At 40.4% G+C, this 23,167-nt stretch overlaps 1 protein-coding gene across 9 annotated transcripts in view; it reads left to right on the top strand.

Moving 5' to 3' along the window:
• GUCY1A1 (guanylate cyclase 1 soluble subunit alpha 1) overlaps nucleotides 1-23,167 on the top strand; it is a 72,228-nt gene that overhangs the window by 22,252 nt on the left and 26,809 nt on the right. For 4 of the 9 annotated variants that reach the window (XM_027567198.1, XM_027567197.1, XM_027567199.1 and 1 more), the window contains exons 2-6: nucleotides 5,041-5,184; nucleotides 8,861-9,252; nucleotides 15,901-15,962; nucleotides 20,484-20,542; nucleotides 21,873-22,582. In XM_027567198.1, the coding sequence (XP_027422999.1) occupies nucleotides 8,995-9,252; nucleotides 15,901-15,962; nucleotides 20,484-20,542; nucleotides 21,873-22,582 (1,089 nt within the window). In that variant the 5' untranslated portion in view covers nucleotides 5,041-5,184; nucleotides 8,861-8,994. The remainder of the gene's footprint in view (nucleotides 1-5,040; nucleotides 5,185-8,860; nucleotides 9,253-15,900; nucleotides 15,963-20,483; nucleotides 20,543-21,872; nucleotides 22,583-23,167) is intronic. The other 5 variants (XM_027567203.1, XM_027567205.1, XM_027567202.1 and 2 more) reach the window with 2 other exon arrangements.

Genomic DNA, 23,167 nt, shown 5'->3' on the forward strand with positions numbered 1-23,167 from the left:
CTCTTGCCTGGAAAATCCCATGGTTGGAGGAGCCTGGTAGGCTGCGGTCCATGGGGTCGCTAAGAGTCGGACACGACTGAAGCGACTTAGCAGCAGCAGCAGCAGCAGCAGCAAGCATCTGTTATAAATGAGGTTACTTGGCTTTGAAAAGTGATGATTAAAAGTGGCATAGGTTTAACATATTACCTGTCTTTCTGAGAAGATAGAATACATTTGTCAATCATTTATTTAGTTACTTCTGTGAGCCTGACTATCCTGTGGAATGCTTTTGCATAACTTTTCCCTAATCATTCATATACCCCTGTTTCCTCATCATTTTTTGGGCAAGGTAATAGAAGCTCAGTGAAGTTAAGAAAATGATTCAGTATCACCCTATTGCTGAGAAGTAATTGGGATGCTTGACTTCACAGCACATGTAGGAAATAGTTATTAGAATACCTATTTCCATATGGAGAGAGTTGGGGTGGATTAGCCTAGGAATTTCGGAGAAGGCAATGGCACCCCACTCCAGTAGTCTTGCTTGGAAAATCCCATGGATGGAGGAGCCTGGAAGGCTGCGGTCCATGGGGTCACTGAGGGTCAGACATGACTGAGCAACTTCACTTTCACTTTCATGCATTGGAGAAGGAAATGGCAACCCACTCCAGTGTTCTTGCCTGGAGAATCCCAGAGACGGAGCATCCTGGTGGGCTGTCGTCTATGGGGCCTCACAGAGTCAGACATGACTGAAGAGATTCAGCAGCAGCAGCAGCAGCTTAGGAATTTGACTAAAATCAGAGTTGATAAAGGGTAGAGTCAAGAAGTAAACACACAGCCTTTGGTGTCAGAACCTAACTCAGCCTTTGGTCCTGGAATCTGACTTGGGTCCACGCACCTGGTCCGTTTTGAAAGTTTCATCAGTGTTTACTACCTGAATAGTAATGAAATCTATAGTCTTAGCGAATGTGACTTTATTGTTTTTTTCCCTAAGTAATTAAGTAGGATTTCACCTTACTTGTAAATTTCAATCAAACACTGTTGAAATACAGGCATTTCTCATACAACATGATACAAGTATTCCTAAAAATCTCTGTATGCTGCAAAATTATGCACTAAAAATAAATGGACTTATGGGAAGAAAATGTGTTGAAGTGAAACCAATCAACACTTACGGCACTAGCTAAAGCTATAACAGTCCTAACAAACATACAAGCTTAGTTAAAAAGACAAGCTGAATTCTGATGAATACCTCACTACAGTAATTATAGGACTGGTTTAAGGGGAAGAGGTAGCTTGATGGGAAGGAATTATAGGAAAGTGAAGAGCCTGATGAGTTATTGAGAAAGGGAACTAAACAAGGAAACTGTATCAAGACAGGGTGTATATTCAAGCTGAGCTGCGGGGATTTGCAGGTGTGAATGGGGGTCTAGTTGACCCCTATTTTACACTGACATTATCCCCCATTAGTGAATATGAGCCAAACCACATCACAGAAATACACAGTATTTATCTGCAAGTAGATGAAAACAAAATGGCTTTATATAGGGTATAAAGGAATCACTTATCTCTTGTAACTCTGCAGAAGAATCACCATATTTTCCATAAATATATTCATAAAAAGATGAAGTCATCGTAAGGAACTATTTGAGCAGTATAAGTATGATGTGGATTCTAGGAAGAGCTGGAAAATATTCCACATATTTCTGGAACAAAATATTGAAACATTTATCTGATTTCCTTGTGATCTGCCATTAAGAGGGTATGATATTTAATTTGAAGAGATACTAACTGTATGCACTCAGATTTCAGTGATAATCCTGGTAGAGAGGTTTAAAAGCGGATATTTAGAATTTATAGTCCCCAAAGTTTTGCTCTTTAATTAGCCATAAAGCATCCTGTAACAGTTTGCTATAAAAATTGAGAATCAAAAAGTGATAATTCTTAAAGTTAAAATCTCCCAGCTCTAGAGTATCAACATTGCTCTTATTTCAAAGTTGTCACTGCTGAATCTAAGAAAGGTATGGATCACACCCACCTTATTTTTAAGAAAGAATTAATGTAGTGTGCTAAGCATTTGTGTCCGGTGCTATAGCTTTAGCAAAGCAGTTATTTTCAGGAAAAGGAGAGTTCTTGTGTTTTGGGTCCCCAGGACTGACGTTGCCATGACCTTTAGAGGTAACTTCCTTGTTCTGCGGGGGGTGACCAGCATGGGCTCTTAGTAACAAAAATTTAAACTAAGCATCTTCCGCTTGTGCAGAGAGCTGGAACTGCCTTGCACTGTGGAGGTCAGTAGCCGGCCTGGAATCTGAACTGCTGTTGGCTTGCCCATGTCTGGGCTTTGGAATAAGGAGGAGCTGCTTCCCTAAAGAAGGCTTCAGAGGAGAATTGGAGCAGCCCAGTCCCCATGAATGGTCATGTAATATTGCAAACCCCACATCTGGGCTTGGTTATGACTGAATAACCTGGTCTTGGGAAGTGAGCTGTGGACAACTTTAAAGGGAGCTTTTCTGGATCCTGGTCTCCCCTGGGCTATGGCTTATTGATAAGGTGAGTTGGGAGCCTATGGGCTCCCTTGCCTTCAGCCCCACGTCCCACCAGGAGATGAAGCCTGTGGGTTCTCTCTCGGAGATGCTTCAGGATTGATCTGCTTTTTATCCGCACTGGGGCCACTCTGATCCAACCTAGATCAGCCGCCTGTCCAACTCTGACCTGTCCCTCATCCTGCATTTCAGATAATCTCTTGAAAATACAATGATATTTTCACTTCTTAGTCACCTAGCTTTTAGAACAGACTGGTGGCTTAGGTAGCATGGTTTACACGCCCCCTCCATCTGTATGTCCTGACCGCCACTGGCTCATCTGCATCACCTTCCCCAGGTTCTCCCTGGCCGCACGCTTCGGCTGGGCTGGGCCCGTTCATTTCCTGGGATGTGCCCTGGTCTGTCCTCGCCTCCAAGCATGCTCGCTGTTTTCTCTGGGGCTCGCTTCTCTCGGCTCACAGTCACCATTCAGCTTGGTTGTCTCTTCCTCCTGGGACTGGATTGGGATCCCTGGTGTCACTCCCGGAGTGCGGTGTGCACCCCCTTTGATAGCACACGTCACACTTGGAGCTGCGTGTCAGAAGTATTTTCCTAAAGGAGTCCTCTTACACTGTTGCTAGGAATTTCAACTGGGACACCACCATGGACAGCCACTATGAACAATGTAGAGATGCTTCCTTTAAAAACTAAAAATAGAAGTACCATATGATCTAGCAACCCCACTTCTGGGCATATATCTGGGGAAAACCATAATTCAAAAAGATCATGCATCCCAGTGTTCACAGCAGCACTATTTACAATAGCCAAGACATGGAAACAACCTAAATGTCCATCAACCAAAGAATGGATAAAGGAAACATGGTGCTTTTATACAATGGCATATTACTTGGCCGTAAAAAGGAATGAGATAATTTCATTTGCAGCAACGTGGATGGACCTAGATATGATGATACTAAGTGAAGTAAGTCAGAGAAAGACAACTACCATATGATATCACTTATATGTGGAACCTACAATATGATACAAATGAACTTATTTGCAAAGCAGAAACAGACTCACAGACATAGAGAACAGACTTATCGCTGCCACAGGGGAAAAAGGATGGGAGGGGGATAAATTAGGAGTAAAAAATTAAAAATAGTCTAGTCTTCCTGCTAGATTGTAAGCTGCCCCTGACTATGATGCCTTTTGCCCATGGCTCTGCCCTTGCACCTGGAAGAATGTCCCACATATAGTAGGCCACTCATAAATGCTTGTTGAGTAGACTGGAACGTGAACAAATGAAGGGATGAAGCAGGAAGCAAGACGCAAGCCAGTGCATCAGACAATCTGTGGGAATGGAGCTTACGAAAAGCAAAATGCCAGGGGAAGGTCAGGTGTGTTTGGAGGTTTAACTTTCAGGAGCTCATGGCTGAATTTAGCAAGGAGGTTTGGGTGACACGGTGAAAGCAAAGCCAGAGCCTGGTCGGTGGAAGAATAAATCTTGTGTAAACGGGCTGAGTGCCGCACGGGGCTGTGACTGGAAAAAGCAGCAGAGCTGGCATTGGAGCTGGGAGCAGGGGCGGCATGAAGGAAGCCGGCTCTCCCCTGCCCTTTCCCTCCAGTCAGGGAGGCACAGTTTTTCTACTACTTTGTCCAGCTTCCCTGGTCTGTCACAGGGGACTGTTCTGTAAATATTGCTTCCTGCCAAGTGAAAAGAAACACATTTTGAAGGCCTGATTTTTGAAATATTATTGAACAATTTTTCAGCTTTGGAGGAATGAAAACGTTCGATGTTCTGAATGTTAAGCTGCCTTCTTGACATTTGTTTATGAAGATGGTTGTTACAATTTGGGTGGGGCATGCACACTTTATCCTTACTGAGGGGGTTTGTTTTGAAGGTCTCTCTTTCAGCTACTGTTCTATATCTGGACTTTGGAATTTAATCTTAAAACACATATTTCTTGAATCACAGATTTCGGTATGGCTGGGTGCTAAGCCTGGCATGTGACCTGCTATTGTAAAACAAGCTTTCTGTGTGAGAGAGTACGTGTGAGGTGCTTCCCCCCCCCGCACTCCCCACCCCCCAGGTTTTTCACATGTGGAAAACAAGGGTTTGTGCTTAATTCTTTCCTTAGAGGTTAATGATGGAGTATCTCATTACCTACACAGCAATGCATCCTGGTTATTTAAAAAAAATTATATCGGAGTATAGTTGATTTATAATGCTGTGTTAGTTTCAGGTGTACAGCCAGTGAACAGTTATACATATACATATATATACTGTTTTTGCATCCTGGTTATTGATATGAGGTCAATAGGTCTTTATTGTCACTCTAGAGGAATTAATAACTTACCAGTAAAGGGAGAAAGCATTCAGTCAATTTGGAGGCTGTTTAATCATCAGCCTGGGGGATGGCAAATACCTCTTTGAATTTCTGAGAATATCTCTCCCACTGCCTGCCAAGGCCTTGTCACCAAATTTATCACTTCAATTCACTTGTTTTTTTCCCTCCCATGTCACTACCACATCTACACCCAGCTCTGTACTGCATTCAGGAACTGACCCAACCATTTCTGAAGTTGCTGCTGATGTTTTACAAAAGAATCATCACTGGTTCCCTTGAAGAGCATAGTCTGTCTTCCTGGCAACCTGGCAAATGACTGACAAACACGAGTCTCCAAGGTATTGGCATTGGCTGCATCTGTTCATAGTGTAATTTCATCAGCTGCACAGACGAGGGACGCTAATTAGTTTGTTGATACATATGTGATTTAATGAGACTAAACACTTAACTGATCTTGAAGTAAGCACAATTTGTTTCCTGTTGCTGTTTTTACTTTAATTAAAAAAAAAAAATGTTAGGCACATTGGCTGGAAATTAGAGCACTGTGTCATATTGGAGAAAAAAGAATTTCCAGGAAGTCTGACTGGTCAGTTGTGTCCTGCTCTAATGAGATTGAAGAGAAGAGGATAAAATACTGGGTTTGAGAACAAGGGTTGAAATCCAATTTAAATAGAAGATTAAGCATAAAGGAAGAATTTTCATAAACTACATTATGTCGGAATCCTCTGTCCAATACTAAAATTATAATATGTACCAGAATAACTGATTTTAGGAAGAAATTCCAGACCCGCATCAGCTCCAACATATAATCTATTTTTATGGCCTTTTTTTAAGTGCCCTCTTTTCTAGTTATTGTATTATATTTTTATATAACTGAAACTATGACATTCAATTAATAAAATTTTTCTTCCTAAAAATTCACATAAAATAATGGTATTTTGATTTTTATTAATAAATATTTATTTAGAACTATCTACTAGACTCTTCTTAATTACTTTCAAGTTGTGCAAAACTGAATCCAGAGAGGTTCTCTATTTTGGGACTGGGAAGAGGTGATGAGGAAGTAACTCTAACCCCATGGTTAAAATTATATTTGTATTAAAACGCTTCATCTAAGTTGCTTAGCTTTTTGCAAACACGAGTCAGTACTATGGTCTGTGCAGCCTGTTTTCATGGGACCATGTCCATGCTCTCTCCTCTGTGTATCTGCTGCAGTGGCAGAGTTGAGGCATTGACCACAAGCTGAAGTGACCCACTCTGCCTTTATGGGGAGGTTGGACCCCTGATCTACACCATGCTGGAGGACAGGAGTTGATAAGTAGTAATATGAGACGTGGGTTTGATCCCTGGATGGGAAGATCCCCTCAAGTAGGAAATGGCAATCGACTCCAGTATTCTTGGCTGGAGAATCCCAAAGACAAAGAAGCCTGGCGGGCTACAGTCCATAGGGTCACAAAGACTCGGACAGGACTGAAGTGACTTAGCATGACTACTCAATAGTGTTGTTGAGAAACATTAAAGACTAAGAAACACCTACTTGTAGAACTGAATCTTAAACAGATCTTGGTGGAGAGCTGTAGATCTGCAGGTCTTTCTGAATCCAGTAACCGGTCCTCCATCACCAGATCACCTCTAGGCACCCAGCAGCCTCTGAGATAGACCATGCCCTCTTCTCTGCTGGCAGAATATGGTTTCTGCTCCTTAATGCTGAAAGGATCTCCCTTTGTACCTTCCTGAAGATTCATAAATTATGTGTGAACACAGATTTGGGGTTTGACTTTAAGAAACAGAGTCACGTAGGTGAAATCTTTGAAAATGATACAAATGAACTTATTTACAAAACAGAAACAGACTCACAGACATAGAAAGCAAACTTATGGTTACCAAATGGTAAAGGGGGAGGGATAAACTAGGAGTTTGGATTAAATGTATACCTATGGCTGATAATCATGTTGAGATTTGACAAAAAACAACAAAATTCTGTAAAGCATCTATGCTTCAATTAAAAAAATAAAAAAAAAAGATACACACTAAGGGAAAAGAATCTGAAAAAGAATAGATACATGTATATGTAAAACTGAACTATTTTGCTGTACACCTGAAACTAACACAACATTGTAAATCAATTACACTCCAATATAAAATAAAAATTAAAAAATAAAAAGAAGCAGAGAGTTCCAGCAGTTTCTTCTGGCCTGTCAGCATCCGTCATCTTCCCCAAACCTGATAACCCAGCAACACCCCAGGGGCTGTCAGATGTGAATTCAGCTTCCTTGTTTGTCCCAGTTTGGGAAATGAATTGTACATTGTTCTAAGCCTGTCAGTAATTTATCTGTGAAAAATTATAAGCTGATGTTATATACATTAGGAACATACTAAGAGCACTGAGGTGCATAGAAAAGACACAAAATAATTGAACTCCAATTCCGAAGACTGAAGTATAATCCTTTTCATGATTCAAGTACCACCAGCCAGCAAGCAGGATAATTACGTTCTTATTTGCTTTCTAATGTAAACTTATAAACCATATCTTCAAGATAAATTAATTCCAGTGTATAAACTAAGCCTGATTGTTTAGAAACAAGTGTAACTTGTTAATATATGAGTTTGAGTTAATGGAAACCCGTTGGCTGTGGAATCAGATGGACCTATGTTTGAATCATAGCTCTTGCACTTTCTAGCATTTCAAATCAAAGATGACACAAACGTTGAGCCTCTGACCCACTGGTGATAAGAATACCTATTTCAAGTGGTTACTGTGAAGCTTAAATGTAAAGACAGGGTTCTTAGCACTGTACCAGACCATGTATTCTTTTTCCCTCTTTTTTGAGTTTTTTGATTTTCCAAGTATCGAAATAGCTGGTGGGCTCAGTTAATCAACATCACTGTATTGTTGACAAGCTGAATTTACAACCAGATGGTTCCACTGAAAAATTAATGAGACATGGGTTGTGAATTGTGTGGAGACTCCATTACAACATCAACAAAAACAAAAGTACAGGGGAAAATTGGCCAGAAGGGTCATGCTCATGACTTTGGGGACTCCTAGAAAGAGAGGCCTTCTTGGATTACTCCAGTGTCATCTGGATTTGGATTCAAGGTCTCCTGTAAATCCAATGGCCTATTCTTAGGAATCAGGAGTCTTTTGAAAAAATATTATTTGTTTTTCATTTTGGTGATATTTTAAAAATATTTTACTATTTATAGAGATAAGTCTCTTTGTCAGTAATCATTTCAATTAATTTTTTTCATGTAAAAGACAATATTTCAGATCTAACAACATATACTTGGGCATCATTATATACATTTTTTTCTTTGGGTATGTTTAGGAGACATTATGCATGCTATTCTGATTTTTTAGAAAATACAGACTAATGAGAATTTAGTAGTATGAGCAGTGATATGACATAGTTTGAGACCCAGCTTCTGTCATGCTGCCAAGTCGCTTCAGTCGTGTCCGACTCTGTGCAACCCCATGGACTGCAGCCTAGCAGGCTTCTTTGTCCATGGGATTCTCCAGGCAAGAACACTGGAGTGGGTTGCCATTTCCTTCTCCAATGCATGAAAGTGGAAAGTGAAAGTGAAGTCACTCAGTTGTGTCTGACTCTTAGCGACCCCATGGACTGAAGCCCACCAGGCTCCTCCATCCATGGGATTTTCCGGGCAACAGCACTGGAGTGGGGTGCCATTGCCTTCTCCCGCTTCTGTCATAAAACCACAATATTTCACCCTTGTGGAATCAAATGAGACCAAATGGGCTACAAAAATGGGAATCAGTAGTTTGTGCTAAAGACATTTTGGAGAAAATTATATTCTATTTGAAAAATATTAAAATACTAAAAGCAAGTATTTTTCTAGTATACTGGAATGCACACATAGGAAATAAGATCTTTACCAAATGTTCCATCCATTTTATAATGGACATTTGCACCAGATTTTTTTTTTTTAACTTGCAAATGACATAGGACTGTTTGGTCTTCACTTTTTCATACCTGTATTTTTCTCTTTCCATAGGAATACAGAGTCACTCCTCTTTCTCCTCTGACCTTCTGCAGCCCCTGGACTCCCTGGTCATCAGCATCTCTGGTCCGCTAGTGGCTTCTGTGTGTCCATCCTGGTAAGAAGAACCAAGCCCAGGAGCAATCACCATGTTCTGCGCGAAGCTGAAGGACCTGCAGATCACGGGGGACTGCCCTTTCTCCCTGCTGGCCCCGGGGCAGGTCCCCAGAGAGCCCTTGGGGGAAGCCACAGGGAGTGGGCCAGCATCGACCCCAGGGCAGCCAGGCGTCTGTCCAGGTGTCCCCGACAAGAACCCTCCCGGAAGGCTTCCCCGGAGGAAGACCAGCCGCAGCCGGGTCTATCTTCACACTTTGGCAGAGAGTATTTGCAAACTGATTTTCCCAGAGGTGAGTGCCTGCCCTTTCAAGATCTTACTGACATTTTGAAAATGGTAATAGGGTGTTTTCCTAAGGAAAATGTGAACACTCGCTTTCTCACTTTCAAGGCTATAGTAGATGTAGACAATTTGACAATTTTCTGAAAACATTTAAAAACATTTTTAAAAAGCAATCATTTTCTTAAATTGTGTTTAATCTTAAAATGTTTACAGTCTTGCATTCTTTTCCAAAGCATCCTGCACTCTGACAAGCTTTATGACTTTGAGCAGCTGTTTCATCCTCTTGGCCTCAGCATCCTTATCTGAAAATAGACATGCTCACAATCCCGGGTCCCTAGAGTTTGCACAAGCATTAGGTGAAATAATCCACAGCTTTCACCACCCACCAGGACCCATTAGTTACTTACGGATGGCAAGCTATTTTTTTTATGGATTCATTAGCTATTTTTTAAGAGCTAAATTCCTTGGAGAATAACTTATTCTCTGCTGGGTTTCCCTCATCTAATTCCTAAGAGCATCATCTGTTCCCGCCAACTTGCTGAGGTGGGAAGACCCACCCTTGTCCTGCTGGGTTGGACAGGGTCACAGGCCTGTTCATGACACCTCTGTCACCACTTTGGACATGTCTTGGTGTAGGTCTGTGGGCGGCACAGCCTAATGCTGTTTTGAGATCTGGAGCACCACCATTAAAGGGATTCAGGAAAGACACTGTATGGTCTCATATGTGGAATATTGAAAAACAACAATAACTCATAGAAAAAGAGATGATACATGTGGTCCCCAGAGGCAGAGGGTGGGGAAGGGGATTAGAGGAAGGTGGTCCAGAGATGCTGGAAGATAAGATAAATGAGTACCATGGGTGTAACTCATGGTGACCCTGCCATCCTGTGTGGTGTGTAGGAAGGTTATCTGGGTTCTCATCACAAAGAGAAAGTTTTTTGTTTTCCTTTCTTTTCTTTGTTCTGCATCTGTATGAGAAGATGCATGTTAGCTAAGCCTATTGGGGCCATCATTTCACACGATAGGTAAATCAAGGTGTCATGCTGTATGCGTAAACTTAAACAGTAATGTATGTCAATTATTTCTCAATAAAACTGGGGGAAAAAGAGAAAACAGGGAATGCTGGGGACAGGCCATAGACCTAATTAGGTAAAATATGTTTGGAATAGACAGGGCATGTGGAGAGCTCCTCACTCCATGGGCCTAAAGAGAAGAGCCACTGAAAGTCTTCATGGTGTGTCTTCCTCCTTCTATCAGTGTTCACAGTTTTATGCAGATTCACTTAGCCTAGGAGATTGGGCATTGAAAAAATCAGATTCTGGCTCTCATAATTTATTGATGGTTTTTAATTGACTCCACACCAACCCTTTGCCTTGTGAGAAACACTGAAGGACCACAGGCTGCTGACTTTAGGACTGGAAGGAACTTCAGAGGTAACCTTGTTTACTTCCCAAGAAGGACCTGAGAGGCTAAGTGACTTGACTAAAGTCACACAGCTTTTGAAAGATATAGCAATTACTGCTGTCGGCAATATGGGCTCAACGGGCAAAGAAGAGACTTGAAGTTTGAAGAATGGATAAATTAGAATTGGCAGGAAGTTGAGGGAACTTATTTCAAATATAAGATAAGCACAGTAGTAGACTGGCTAGTGGCCTTTGAGATGGAAATATTTAATTACAGTCTCCCCGCTCCAGTCACCAGCAGCCAGCATTGACTAGGATGAGGGATGCAGCTCTTCCCAGGCAGTTGGTTGGTGTCAGTCTGGGAAGCGGTTGGCACCCTCATTTCCAAGGGCAGAGAACAGGGATGAGCAGATGGTGAGGTTGGGAAGCTGGAGAGTGGCCATGCTTTCCCCAGGTCCTGTCATTACCCTGTTGGCTTTATTATTTTGTTTGATAAATTCTGAATTCCTACAATGGAAGTCATGCACATATTGGAATCTCTTTTAAAAACATTCAGAATATCAAATATATGCATTCTTATTTTCCTTTATTTAGGATAATGTGTGTCGTTTGTTTGCGGGCTCATAGCTTTGAGTGTGCTGTCATGTAGTAGAGAAAGCCAGGCTGAGGACTTCCAGGAAGCAAGAGGTCTGCCCTTGACCTGAAGAACCAGGACTCTTTCCCACAACGGAGGCCATTTTCATTCACATTTTAGTGAACATTGCAGGGCTGGATATATTCATGCTGAATAGCAACCAAACTAGATTACTTCATCAGCTATTCAAACATCTAGGTGTCTTTGATTAAATAGGGCTTTTTAAAAAACTGATCTTTTTTAAGTGGACAGATTTAATGCTTAGCTTACTGTTCAGTTTCAGTCCTATCCGTAGCCCCAAAGAAGAGACTCCAGATAGCATTTGATGGCATCCTCGTTCTTGTTTTCGATAATTAGATGTAAACTCTAGTTATGTTTTAGGGGGACAAGTATTATAGTTCATTATCCTTAGAAGATTTAGAGTGGGAGATGGCATTCCAGAGTCATGGAATCGTAGGTTACAAAGGTCTTATAGCTCATCTAGTGCAAACTTTTCATTTGTTTGAGGAAATTAAGACACATAAAAGTTAGATCACTTGCTTTAAGATAACTAGGGGAGATGGAAAGGTCTCTGCACCTCATTCATAATCTGTTGCTCTTCTATTTGATTATTAGCTGATTTTTCATGGAAATTCTCCCCGATAATCCTGTAAGCTCCTCAAGCAGAGTGTTTTTAAAATAACTGCATCATGATCTTAGCCACAGTTGTAGCAAATCAGAACCCATTCCCTGAACTAAATCGAGTCACATATGCTTATATGAGGGCTTCTCAGGTGGCACTAGTTATACAGAACCCACCTGCCAGTGCAGGAGACATAAGAGATGCGGGTTCGGTCCCTGGGTTGGGAAGATCCCCTGGAGGAGAACATGGCTAACCCACTCCAGTGTTCTTGCCTGGAATATCCCATGGACAGAGGAGCCTGATGGGCTACAGTTCCTAGGGTCGCAAAGAGTCAGACACGGGGCTGAAGCGACAGCACAGCACACAGCAGCACACGCTTCTGTGAAGGATATTATCCCAAATCACACACCTTGTGAGATGAAGGGGGCTTGAAGGAACTCCTGAAGTCTCTGAAGGTGTTGTGGAATATTGGGTTGCAAGAAGAAAAAAAGAAGTAGTATTCCGTTATGCTTATGAGCTAAAATTTCCTTGGTCTAGAAGAACATGAAGAACTATAGAAAACATTCCATCCCAGGTCCTGCCATACTCAAAACCTTTCAATGGCTTTTCTTCGCTCTTACATAAAAATAAGCTTTCTTAGTGTAGTCTCTAGGCAAAAAGAAAAAATGCAGAAAAGTTAAAAATCATCTGAAGTAGCCACTAATCCATAAACCAGACCTATGAAATTCCATTCAGAGTGTTCCCAGCAATACTGGATGAAATGGCAGTTGTACCTGAAGTGTTAATATACTGGTATCCTCCAGGGCCATCCTACAGTCGTTGATTCTGTATCCTAAGGCGTGAGATCTCAGGGAAGTTGAGTCCTGCTCCTGACATTCTTGTGATCTACATCATCTCAGGGTGTAGGCTCAGGATGTGTTCGAGAAGCCTTAGCACCAAGGTAGGAAGCTCTAGGCACCAGCAGCCTTTACCAATAAATGTTTTGTCTGAAAAACTTGTGGGTTTTGTTTTGTCTTATCTTGAATTTATAACAGTTTCCAGAGGAGCAATGGTGTATGATGAAAGCAGACACCAAAGCCTGTTAAGCTGTAATATCACTAACGTATGCGGCTACAGCTTGGCTAGGACTTCAGAACTTTTTACTTAAAAAAAGCAAATTCTTTTTTAAAAAAAAGTTTTATTGGAGTAGAGTTGACTTACAATGTTGTGCTAGTTTCAGGTGTACAGAAAAGTGAGTCAATTATACATATACTTATATTCATTCTTTTTTCAGGTTCTTTCCTCTTATAGGCTATTACAGAATATTGAGTAGAGGGCCCTAAGCTATACAGTGGGTCCTAAGTTCTGATTCAGCATAGAAAGTCAGGAAGACACCTGTTCTAGGAAGTCCAGCAATGAGAGAGGGACCATTTGTCCTTTCTTACAATGACAGCATATATATTAGGAGGAAAGGACAAGAAAAAGAAGTTTCTGGTGGCAGTGGGAAGGAAATGAAAGACCAGGAAGAATACAGACTGAGAATGGTAAAAACGTGTCCTAGTGTTTAACCAAAAGGTCAAGAGGAGAGAGGATGGTGATATTTCCACTAGTACTTGAGGTGAGGAAGGAGAAAGTCTTCAGGGGCAGAAATGGATGGATTTTCTTTCTTTGTTGCCCATCCCAAGTTCCTGGTCAGAGCAATAAATCATGTATAAGTAAATGTAATTAAAGTTATTTTAACTTGAAATAATATAAATTGTGTTTTTGAGCAAGCTGCAATGGTAACATCTCTGTACTGAGTTATATTGCTTCACTGATACACATGTTACAGACTAAGCCTTCAGGACTTGGAATGGCTGACAGGGGAGATGATGTGCATTCATTCCTTTCTTCCTTCATTCCATCAGTATGTAGGTAGCATCTCCTGTGACCAGGTACTTTCTAGGTGCCCAACATGCGGTGGTGAGCTGAACAGATCTTCCCTGTCCTTTTGGAGTCTCTATTCTAGTGGAGAAGACAGAAAATAAGAAAAAAAAAATGTCAGGTTGCAAATGCTTGAAGGACAACCAAGATCTTCTGTGCAGGCAGTGACCATCATGTCACTGATGACCCCTCTTCCAGATGGCTCAGTTGTAAAGAAATCTGCCTGCCAACATGAGAGTTGTGGGAGACGCAGCTTCTGTCCCTGGGTGGGGAAGATCCCCTGGAGGAGGAAACGGCAACCCACTCCAGTATTCTTTCTTGGGAAATCTCATGGACAGAGGAATCTGCCAGGCTACAGTCTGTCAGGTCGCAAAGAGTCAGATGTGACTGAGCATGCACGCACGCACACACTTTCTGTCTGATTAGGTTTTAGAGAAGGGCAAAACTCCCAGCAACCCAGAGTTTCATGGGCTTTCATCCACAAAGACTTGCTGGTGTTCGTGATTCCAGAGTCACTCTCTATGAAGTCAAAGACCCTTGATGGGGTGAAGCTGACACTGGCAGTCTTATATATAACTGATGGAGTGACAATGGCTACAAACTCTTATGAAATTGATCTGGAAAGAGCTACTGGAAATCCATAGATTTTAAGGATTCCACTTAAAAGAATATAACCTACAGAAATAAAAAGCAATACATAAGAATAAGAAAAAAACAGCAAAAAAAATGCCCTTGAAATATTAAAGCCGTCTTAAGCAGCCTAGGCTGTCTGCTTCTGCTTCCTTTAGGGTCTCAAGTCTAATGTTTCCTTCTTCCTTCCTTTCCCAGACCTGCTCTCTGCCTGCCAGGCAATCACCCTTTGCCACAGGGTGCTGGGCCCTTGCTCAGAATCTGCCTGCTGGCCCAGCACCCTCCAGCCCTTCTGTCTCTCGCTCCTTATCTAAACCATCAGAAAAATTGTTATATGGGTAAATTTAAGTTCTATTTTATTTCTTTTCAGCACTTATATTGTCTTTCAAGAAATTTCACATTTAAGTTCTACTAATATATGCTCTTTAGAAACCAAAAGTTCTTTTCATAATTTCATTAAAACAGAATCTTGGTCGATTTTGCTTGACTTTACTGTCTTACAAGAGGGATATAAATAGTTCTTAAGGAAAAAGGAATTTCACAACTTGGCACAGAGCCAGAGAATTCTCCACTGTCCTCTGGATAAACTACAGAAGGTGGCTGTATACACATGCAGATACATAGAACTTTTTTTTTTTTTATGGAATGTAAAGAAGTTACCAATGATTTACTTTCCACTTATTAACTGGTTAGGGAGAGCAAGCTGCTAAGAGATATTAATTATCAACCAGTATTTAAAACTATGCAGGCTTACATACAAGTATTTTGCAATCTAGGAAGATTCATGAGATACTCAGAAATCAGTAAAAGAGAAGAACACTGTTAAGTATTTTGTGAAGATTGTTTGTTCAAGGAAAAGAAATGAGTACAAGTTTGGGGAAATCCAAGATTTGTTTCAGTCAGTAATCAACTGAACTCGGTGACAGATTGGATTTAAGGGATAAAAGAAAGGGAAGAGACAGATGCTTGGAGTTTCTAGAGAAGGAAGAGACAGGAATGATACATGAGCAGAATGTGAGATTGTGGGAGGGTGGAGGATCTCAGCATAGGGAAGGGGGCTGCTATGGGTCTGTGGAAGGAAAGAGGGTCTCCTGGCTTGAGCCCCGTTGAGACTGAAGTCCTGGCTGCACGTCCAAGGGATTTCCTGGCCTGGAGGAAGGTGTGCCTGACTTCACCAAACTGAGTCTCTTGTGTGATTCCAGCTCGGTGGCTGTTGGAGCCACCCACCAGGGACACAGCTCACATCCAGATTCAAGTCAGTCTGAGTGGTTGGCTTCTTCCCAAATGTGAGAGCTGTTGAAAATCAGTCCTCTTTTCCACAGGGGTAGTTCAACTACACTTGTCTTTAAAGTAGCAATGCTTCTGCTTCTTCCTGACAAGCTCTCAGAAGAAATTTTTGTGAAATACGTGTCTTCAAGAAAATGATTATTTAAGGGAGTGTTTAAAACTTTTCTTTTCAATTTTCAGTTTGAGCGTCTGAACCTTGCCCTTCAGAGAACATTGGCAAAACACAAAATAAAGGAAAACAGGTAAATTGAATCATTTCAGTTGCATGAATCTCCTGTTACAATCACTGTCACAGCTTCTAATAACCAGCACTTAGTGGTGTCTCGCATATATGAATCACTTTGGTATGTAGGAACTGGGCTAAGCGTTTGAGCTGCCACTAATCTGAAAGGAAGTGTGTTCATTTTTCACAGTTCATATGTCACTAAGCTCAGGTTTCTATAAAATGTCTAGAATTTTATAGCTGTTTAGGAAATGGCAGAATGGAGTTTCAAGCCTGGGTTTTTCAGAGCCCGTGATTTTAACCATGTTACCCTGTGCTTCTCCACTTAGTAAACTCCCAAAAGGCCTATTCTTTTCTGCTAGGGTGTAATTTCTAAAATATTTAACAAAGTTAAGGCATAGATCAGAGCAGACTCCTGCTTGAAGAACAGTGCTAAGAATCTGGGGCTAGGTCCCAGTGCAGCCTGCCTGTCCCTTTGCCCCAGCCTAAGCCACAATTTTTTAAAAATAATTAATTTATTTTAATTGGAGGCTGATTATTTTACAATATTGCACAGGTTAAATTTTTAGCTCCCACATCAGCAGGGAAGGATGTGGGAGTAAGAGGTGGGCAACTCAGGAGTGGGGCAGCAGCTGGATCAGTCCTTAGGGAGGTGTTTTGGTATTTTCCTAACTAGCTTGGTTATACTGATTATACTGATATTCAAATACCTATTCCATTTGTACTTTTTCTTCTACTTTGTCTTTGAAACTTTCTTTAAGAAAGCTTTCTGTAGCAGTTTCATATATAAGGTGAATTAAAAACAAACAAGCAAACCCTGATTTTTAGAGTTCATTTTACAAATACATCTTGGCACATTTACTGTTGGTGGAAAACTTGATTTGGCTTTGTTTTGGTTTCCCAGAAATTGAAGGATTATTTGCTGTGTAAATACTACAATAAACACTTGCATTCAAATTTCAGAATTGAATTTGCAACTTTTGCAAACCAGTACCTTTATCAGGAATATTTTATACATTTATCCATCTGCTGCTCAGGAGGGGATCATCTGCTCTGTGCGTTTTCTGGGCTTAATTTCACTCGCTGACTAACTGGTCCCAGGCTTCAGGCAGCAGGCAAGCCAAGAAGGGGTCAGAGACAGATCCAAAGAGAGTGTGAATCTATGTGTCTGACAGAAGCTGTGTTTGCAGAGTGATATGGACAGCATTCCAGAAGCCTCTGACCTTAATTCTCAGTCCGGCTGATAAGATAGCCAGCAAGTCCTGGAGCTGTGCTACTCTGTCTGTCTGCCTGAGGCCTTGGCAGCCAGTTGACTCAGAATTTATTCCCAGGGCTTGGTGTCCTGAAATGTGCCTAAGCTCGATGCTGATATTCAATTAGGATGTGTTCCCAGAGATGGAGCTCTTTAAAAAAAAAAACAAAACACCTCAAAACTTAAAAAAATGATTTTATTTGAAATTTTGAAAAATCTTTTTACCTCTTCTTTGACTTCTTAAAGCATTATCATACTGTTAAAGTGTCCTAATGATTATACCACTGTTGAAATAAGAAGAGGGACTTTTTCTCTTATGAGACTGCCTGCTGATAATGCCAAATGGCTTCTCTCTGCTTTGTTTCTTTAGTTCTTGGCTATGTGGGGCCTTTTTCCCCATCTTTCTGACAGGTTGGCTGCCATTTCTACTGAGGGCACTGTGCTGACTGCTGAGGGGAACTTCACTTTCCCACCCACCACCATTTTTAAAATTTTAAATTTATTTATCTTTAAATTGAAGGATAACTGCTTTACAGAATTGTGTTGGTTTCTGCCAAACATCACTATGTATCAGCCATAGGTATATATACGTCCCCTCCGTCTTGAACCTCCCTCCCATCTTCCTCCCTCTCCCACCCCTTTAAGTTGTTACAGAGCCCTGATTTGAGTTCCCTGAGTCATACAGCACACCCACCACCATTTTTAAGTGAATGAGTTTTATTCAGTCATTATGATACCCTTTTGGGTTGGTTTTGAGCTTTTGCTTTTATCTTTTCCTAGGACCTTTTGATCACATCATGTGTGAATTCATGGCTGGTGTATGTGTGCCTGTGTGTATAACATACTTACATTTGCTGGTGTACATGCAGACATACACCTTATTTTTAAATTTTTTGAAGGTAAAGTTAAGGAACTTATTTTGAATGGCACTGTATGATGTCCATGGGGTCGCTAAGAGTTGGACATGACTGAGCGACTTCCCTTTCACTTTTCACTTTCATGCATTGGAGGAGGAAATGGCAACCCACTCCAGAATTCTTGCCTGGAGAATCCCAGGGACGGAGGAGCCTGGTGGGTTGCCGTCTATGGGGTCGCACAGAGTCAGACACGACTGAAGTGACTTAGCAGCAGCAGCAGTGTGATGTTTGACTTAGCTAAGCTTTGCTGGGAATTGGCAGAAGAGTCCTCTGAGCAGCTTTAGGCTAATTCTTCAAAAAAAAAAAAAAGAAGTTGCTTAAATGAGAAGAAGGAACAAATCTGGAGACTGACTAATATAGTATATAACAAGGGGTTGGGGGTATCTAATTCAAACTAGATGTAATATCATAGCCTGATCCCCAAGTTATTTAGATAAGAATATATTTCTGACTGTTGTTGTTCAGTTGCTAAGTCATGTCCAACTCTCTGTGACCCCATGGACCGAAGCACTCCAGTGCTTCAGACTGAAGCACTTCTCTCTCCCTATCTCCCAGACTTTGCTCAAACTCATGTCCATTGAGTCGGTGATGCCATGCAACCATCTCATCCTTTGTTGCCCACCTTCTCCTCCTGCCCTCAGTCTTTCCTGGCATCAGGGTCTTATTCCAATGAGTTGGCTCTTTGCATCAGGTGGCAAAGAGTATTGGAGCTTCAGCATCAGTCCTTCCAATGAATGTCCAAGGTTGATTTCCTTTAGGATTGACTGGTTTGATCTCCTTGTAGTCCAAGGGACTCTCAAGAATCTTCTCCAGCATCACAATTTGAATGCATCAATTCTTTGGTGCTCAGCCTTCTTTATGGTGAAACTCTCATATCCAAACATGACTACTGGAAAAACCATAGCTTTGACCAGATGGATCTTTGTCCGCAGAGTGATGTCTCTGCTTTTTAGCATGTTGTCTAGGTTTGTCATAACTTTTCTTTCAAGGAGCAAGCATCCTTTAATTTCATGGCTGCAATCACTGTCTGCAGTGATTTTGGAGCCCAAGAAAATAAAATTTGCCATTGTTTTCACTTTTCCCCCATCTATTTGCCATGAAGTGATGCTATGATCTTAGTTTTTTGAATGTTGAGTTTTAAGCCAGATTTTTCACTCTCCTCTTTCACCCTAATCAAGAGGCTCTTTAGTTCCTCTTTACTTTCTGCCATAGAGTGGTATCATTTGCATATTGGAGGTTGTTGATATTTCTCCCAGCAGTCTTGATTCCAGCTTGTGATTCATCCAGCCCAGCATTTCACATGTTGTACTCTACACATAAGTTAAATAAGCAGGGTGACAACATACAGCCTTGACATACTTGTTTCCCAATTTTGAACAGTCTATTGTCCCATGTTATAAGCAGTATACCTTTATGTGATCAAGTAGCCAGTGGGATGATTTTCCTTGTCAAGAATTTTTTCTTTTGAAGTTTCTCTACATGTATCATGCTTTATTGAAATCTGTTTGATATAGTATTTTCAACTTATGCCTATATGTGATCTTGGCTTGTCTAATAGCAAACTGAACCACAAAATAACTTGGGTATCTTTTAATATGCTTTAGTAGTTTTGTGAATTTGATTTTAATCAGTTATCACTATCAGAACTCATCAAAAAAACAATTAAGCAAACATGAATCAACAAGTTGTCCAGTTGAAATTACAAAATCCTATCAGTCAAAATGTATGCTATTATATATCATTAATCATATATATTAAATTATATTGATTATTATTAATATATAAGTATATTATAAACATGTGTTCCTTAAAGCAGTTCAGTAATTTAATAAGGAATAAATTTATTTAGTTACTAATTTTATATTAGATCAATTAGATCATTTAATGTGATGATGCCTGATAGTTAAATATATAGAACCTAAAACCTAAAAGTAGCATGTACTGTGTATTTGCTTTAAAAAATAAATAAGGACTTACTTAGAAGTGAAATCCATCAGTAGGTAGATTTTTCTTCTTGGTTGTTTTATCAGAAAAGCCCATCCTGATTTATTATCATCCTTGGCCATTTGTACCATTGGGTTTTCTGCCAGCACAAACCTTTGTACTATTAGCTTATATGAAGTTAGTCTCAAGGGTAGATATGCTTTATGAAAAGTGATGAAATAGTCTAGGTCATGTATATTTGGGGGTTTTCCAACGTTGATTTGGTTTGTACATGTCACTGCTCCTATCCTTTAAACTCGACAGTCAAGATTTGCCTCTACAAAGAAGGTAATTTAAATTATTTTCTGTCAGCATTTCTGTATGTTATAATCTGAAATTTTAGCATTCATTTGTCAGTTTATAATTTAAGATATTGAAATAATTTCAGGAAATCTTTGGAAAGAGAAGACTTTGAAAAAATAGTTGTGGACCAAGCAATTGCAGCAGGTAATAGAATTAAATATATGAAATTAGAAAATAATTTGCTTATAGAACTATTTCACCTGTAAAGTAAAATTTTCTATTCCTAGAAAATATTTACCTGGAGAACTAATATTTTCTTTAAAATATTCATGTTTATTTGTTGGTAACATCCAATGTGAAATGTTAAATATCATGTTTTGTGTTAATGTAAAGAATTACTCTTTTTCGTACTTATACCTTTGTTTGACCTCAAACGTTTCCTCTTCTTACAATGTTTATTTGCTGAGAAGTAGATAAAGCTGCCTGGCAGGCTGATTTATAGACATTCATATGCTTTGGTCTTGAACTTGGTAACTAAGTGTCCTTCATTTATGCATGAAAAGTTCTACTCAGCATAGTAATATAAGTAAGTTTTTAAAGGTTGGAAGCAATTATGAGAAATATGTGAGCAGTGCTTACATATTAATACTTAGTTTGGCAGAATCAAGCAGATGAGTGACTTTGTCATACTGTCCTTTTCAAAGTTCGAGTATGTGGACCAACTGGTGAGGTTTTTTTTGAAGTAGATTTGAAGAATTTGCTTCTGCTGCTGCTGATGATGACTGACTTGCACTGAACCCTCTCTCTGGGTCAGGCACAATTCTAACATGGCCCACAAACACCACAGCAGTGCTGTGAACAGGGCATCCATGTTTCCCCTACGTTATAGATGAGAAGAGTGTGGTACAAAGAGTTTAAAGAATAAAGGAGACTAGTGAAGGAAAAGTTGTGGAAAGTAAATGATATATTCCCAACACATTTTCATTCAGGTAACATTAAACAACAAGAATGCTATTTTGCTCAAAAATAATAATAATAATATTTACTACTATTATAATATATTACTTTATATCATCTCAAGAAAAATGACAAAATTGAATTTCACCACCAGTGATATAAATTAATTCTATATCTGATGCTTATATTCCAAGGGGGCTAGCTAGTACCCCTTCACAACATGTGCCACTGTTTCTGATGTTAACAAGGTGGGAAAACTTCTTTTGAAAGAGACTTAACCCTGTGATTCCAATTGCTCTTTTATAGTTAAGTTTCAGGGTGATAAAAAGTCATATACTCAATTGATCATTATTTCATAATTAACCAATTCGGGTGTATATTTGGAGTTACTTGAATTTTAGAAATGAATTTATGCAGATAATTTTAACAAAAATGATTAATTTTGGTTGAAACTCTTATAGCAGATATAAAGCAAGCTAAATTGTCAGATAAGGTGGTATTAAAAATAGTAGTAAAAATACAGCTCTGCCAAGATGATGCATATGATATGGCAGAAAAATGTGTTCTATGCTTTCAGGAGTTCCAGTGGAGATCATCAAAGAATCTCTTGGTGAGGAGCTTTTTAAAATATGTTATGAAGAAGATGAATACATCCTAGGTGTGGTTGGAGGAACCCTGAAAGATTTTTTAAATAGCTTCAGCACCCTCCTGAAACAGAGCAGCCACTGTCAAGAAGCAGAAAAGAAGGGCAGGTTTGAGGACGCATCCATCCTATGCCTGGATAAAGATCCCGATGTCTTATATGTTTACTATTTCTTCCCCAAGAGGATCACTTCCCTGATTCTCCCCGGCATCATTAAGGCAGCTGCTCGCATACTGTATGAGACGGAAGTGGAGGTTTCTTCGACGCCTTCTCGCTTCCACCAGGACTGCCGTGAGTTCGTGGACCAGCCCTGCGAGCTCTACTCCGTCCACATCAGGAGCGCCCGGCCGCACCCGCCCCCTGGGAAACCCGTGTCCTCGCTGGTCATCCCCGCCTCGCTCTTCTGCAAGACCTTCCCTTTCCACTTCATGCTTGACAGAGATATGAGCATCCTGCAGCTCGGCCACGGCATCAGGCGGCTGATGAGCAGGAGAGACGTGCAAGGGAAGCCTCATTTTGATGAGTACTTTGAGATCCTGACCCCCAAAATCAGCCAGACGTTCAGCGGCATTATGACCATGCTGAACATGCAGTTCCTGGTGCGAGTGAGGAGGTGGGACAACTCCATGAAGAAATCTTCCAGGGTAAGAAGAAAAGTTGTCCTGTTGTGATATGGATTCAATGATTTCACTTTTAAAGACTGGGTGTGAAAAATGTAAAAATATACCATATCACTTCACAATATTTTAAACATTTTTTAATGTGGACCATTTTTAAAGTCTTTATTGAATTTGTTACAGTGTTGCTTCTACTTTTTGTTTTTTGGCTTTTTGGGTGAAGGGAATGTGGGATCTTAGTTCCCTGACCAGGGGTCAAATTTGCAGAGTCTTAACCACTGGACTGCCAGGGAAGTCGCCAGAATTTTTAATAAAATATTTCTGTTTAAAATAATTCTAAAATACTTTGAAGGCTTAAAACAAGATTCTTTGTGCATTCATTTGCTTGCTTACTTAAGGCATTACTTCACAAATATTTTTTGAACGCAGTCTACCTTTTAAAATCTTTGTGTGCTGTGCTGTGCTAAGTCATTTCAGTGGTGTCCGACTCTTTGCAACCCTATAGACTGTAGCCTGCCAGATTCCTCTCTCCATGGGATTCTCCAAGCGAGAGTATTGGAGTGGGTTGCCGTGCCCTCCTCCAACGGGATCTTCCCGGCCCAGGGATGGAAC

Source organism: Bos indicus x Bos taurus, chromosome 17 (assembly GCF_003369695.1).
Source record: "Bos indicus x Bos taurus breed Angus x Brahman F1 hybrid chromosome 17, Bos_hybrid_MaternalHap_v2.0, whole genome shotgun sequence".
In the NCBI taxonomy this organism is placed as follows: domain Eukaryota; kingdom Metazoa; phylum Chordata; class Mammalia; order Artiodactyla; family Bovidae; genus Bos; species Bos indicus x Bos taurus.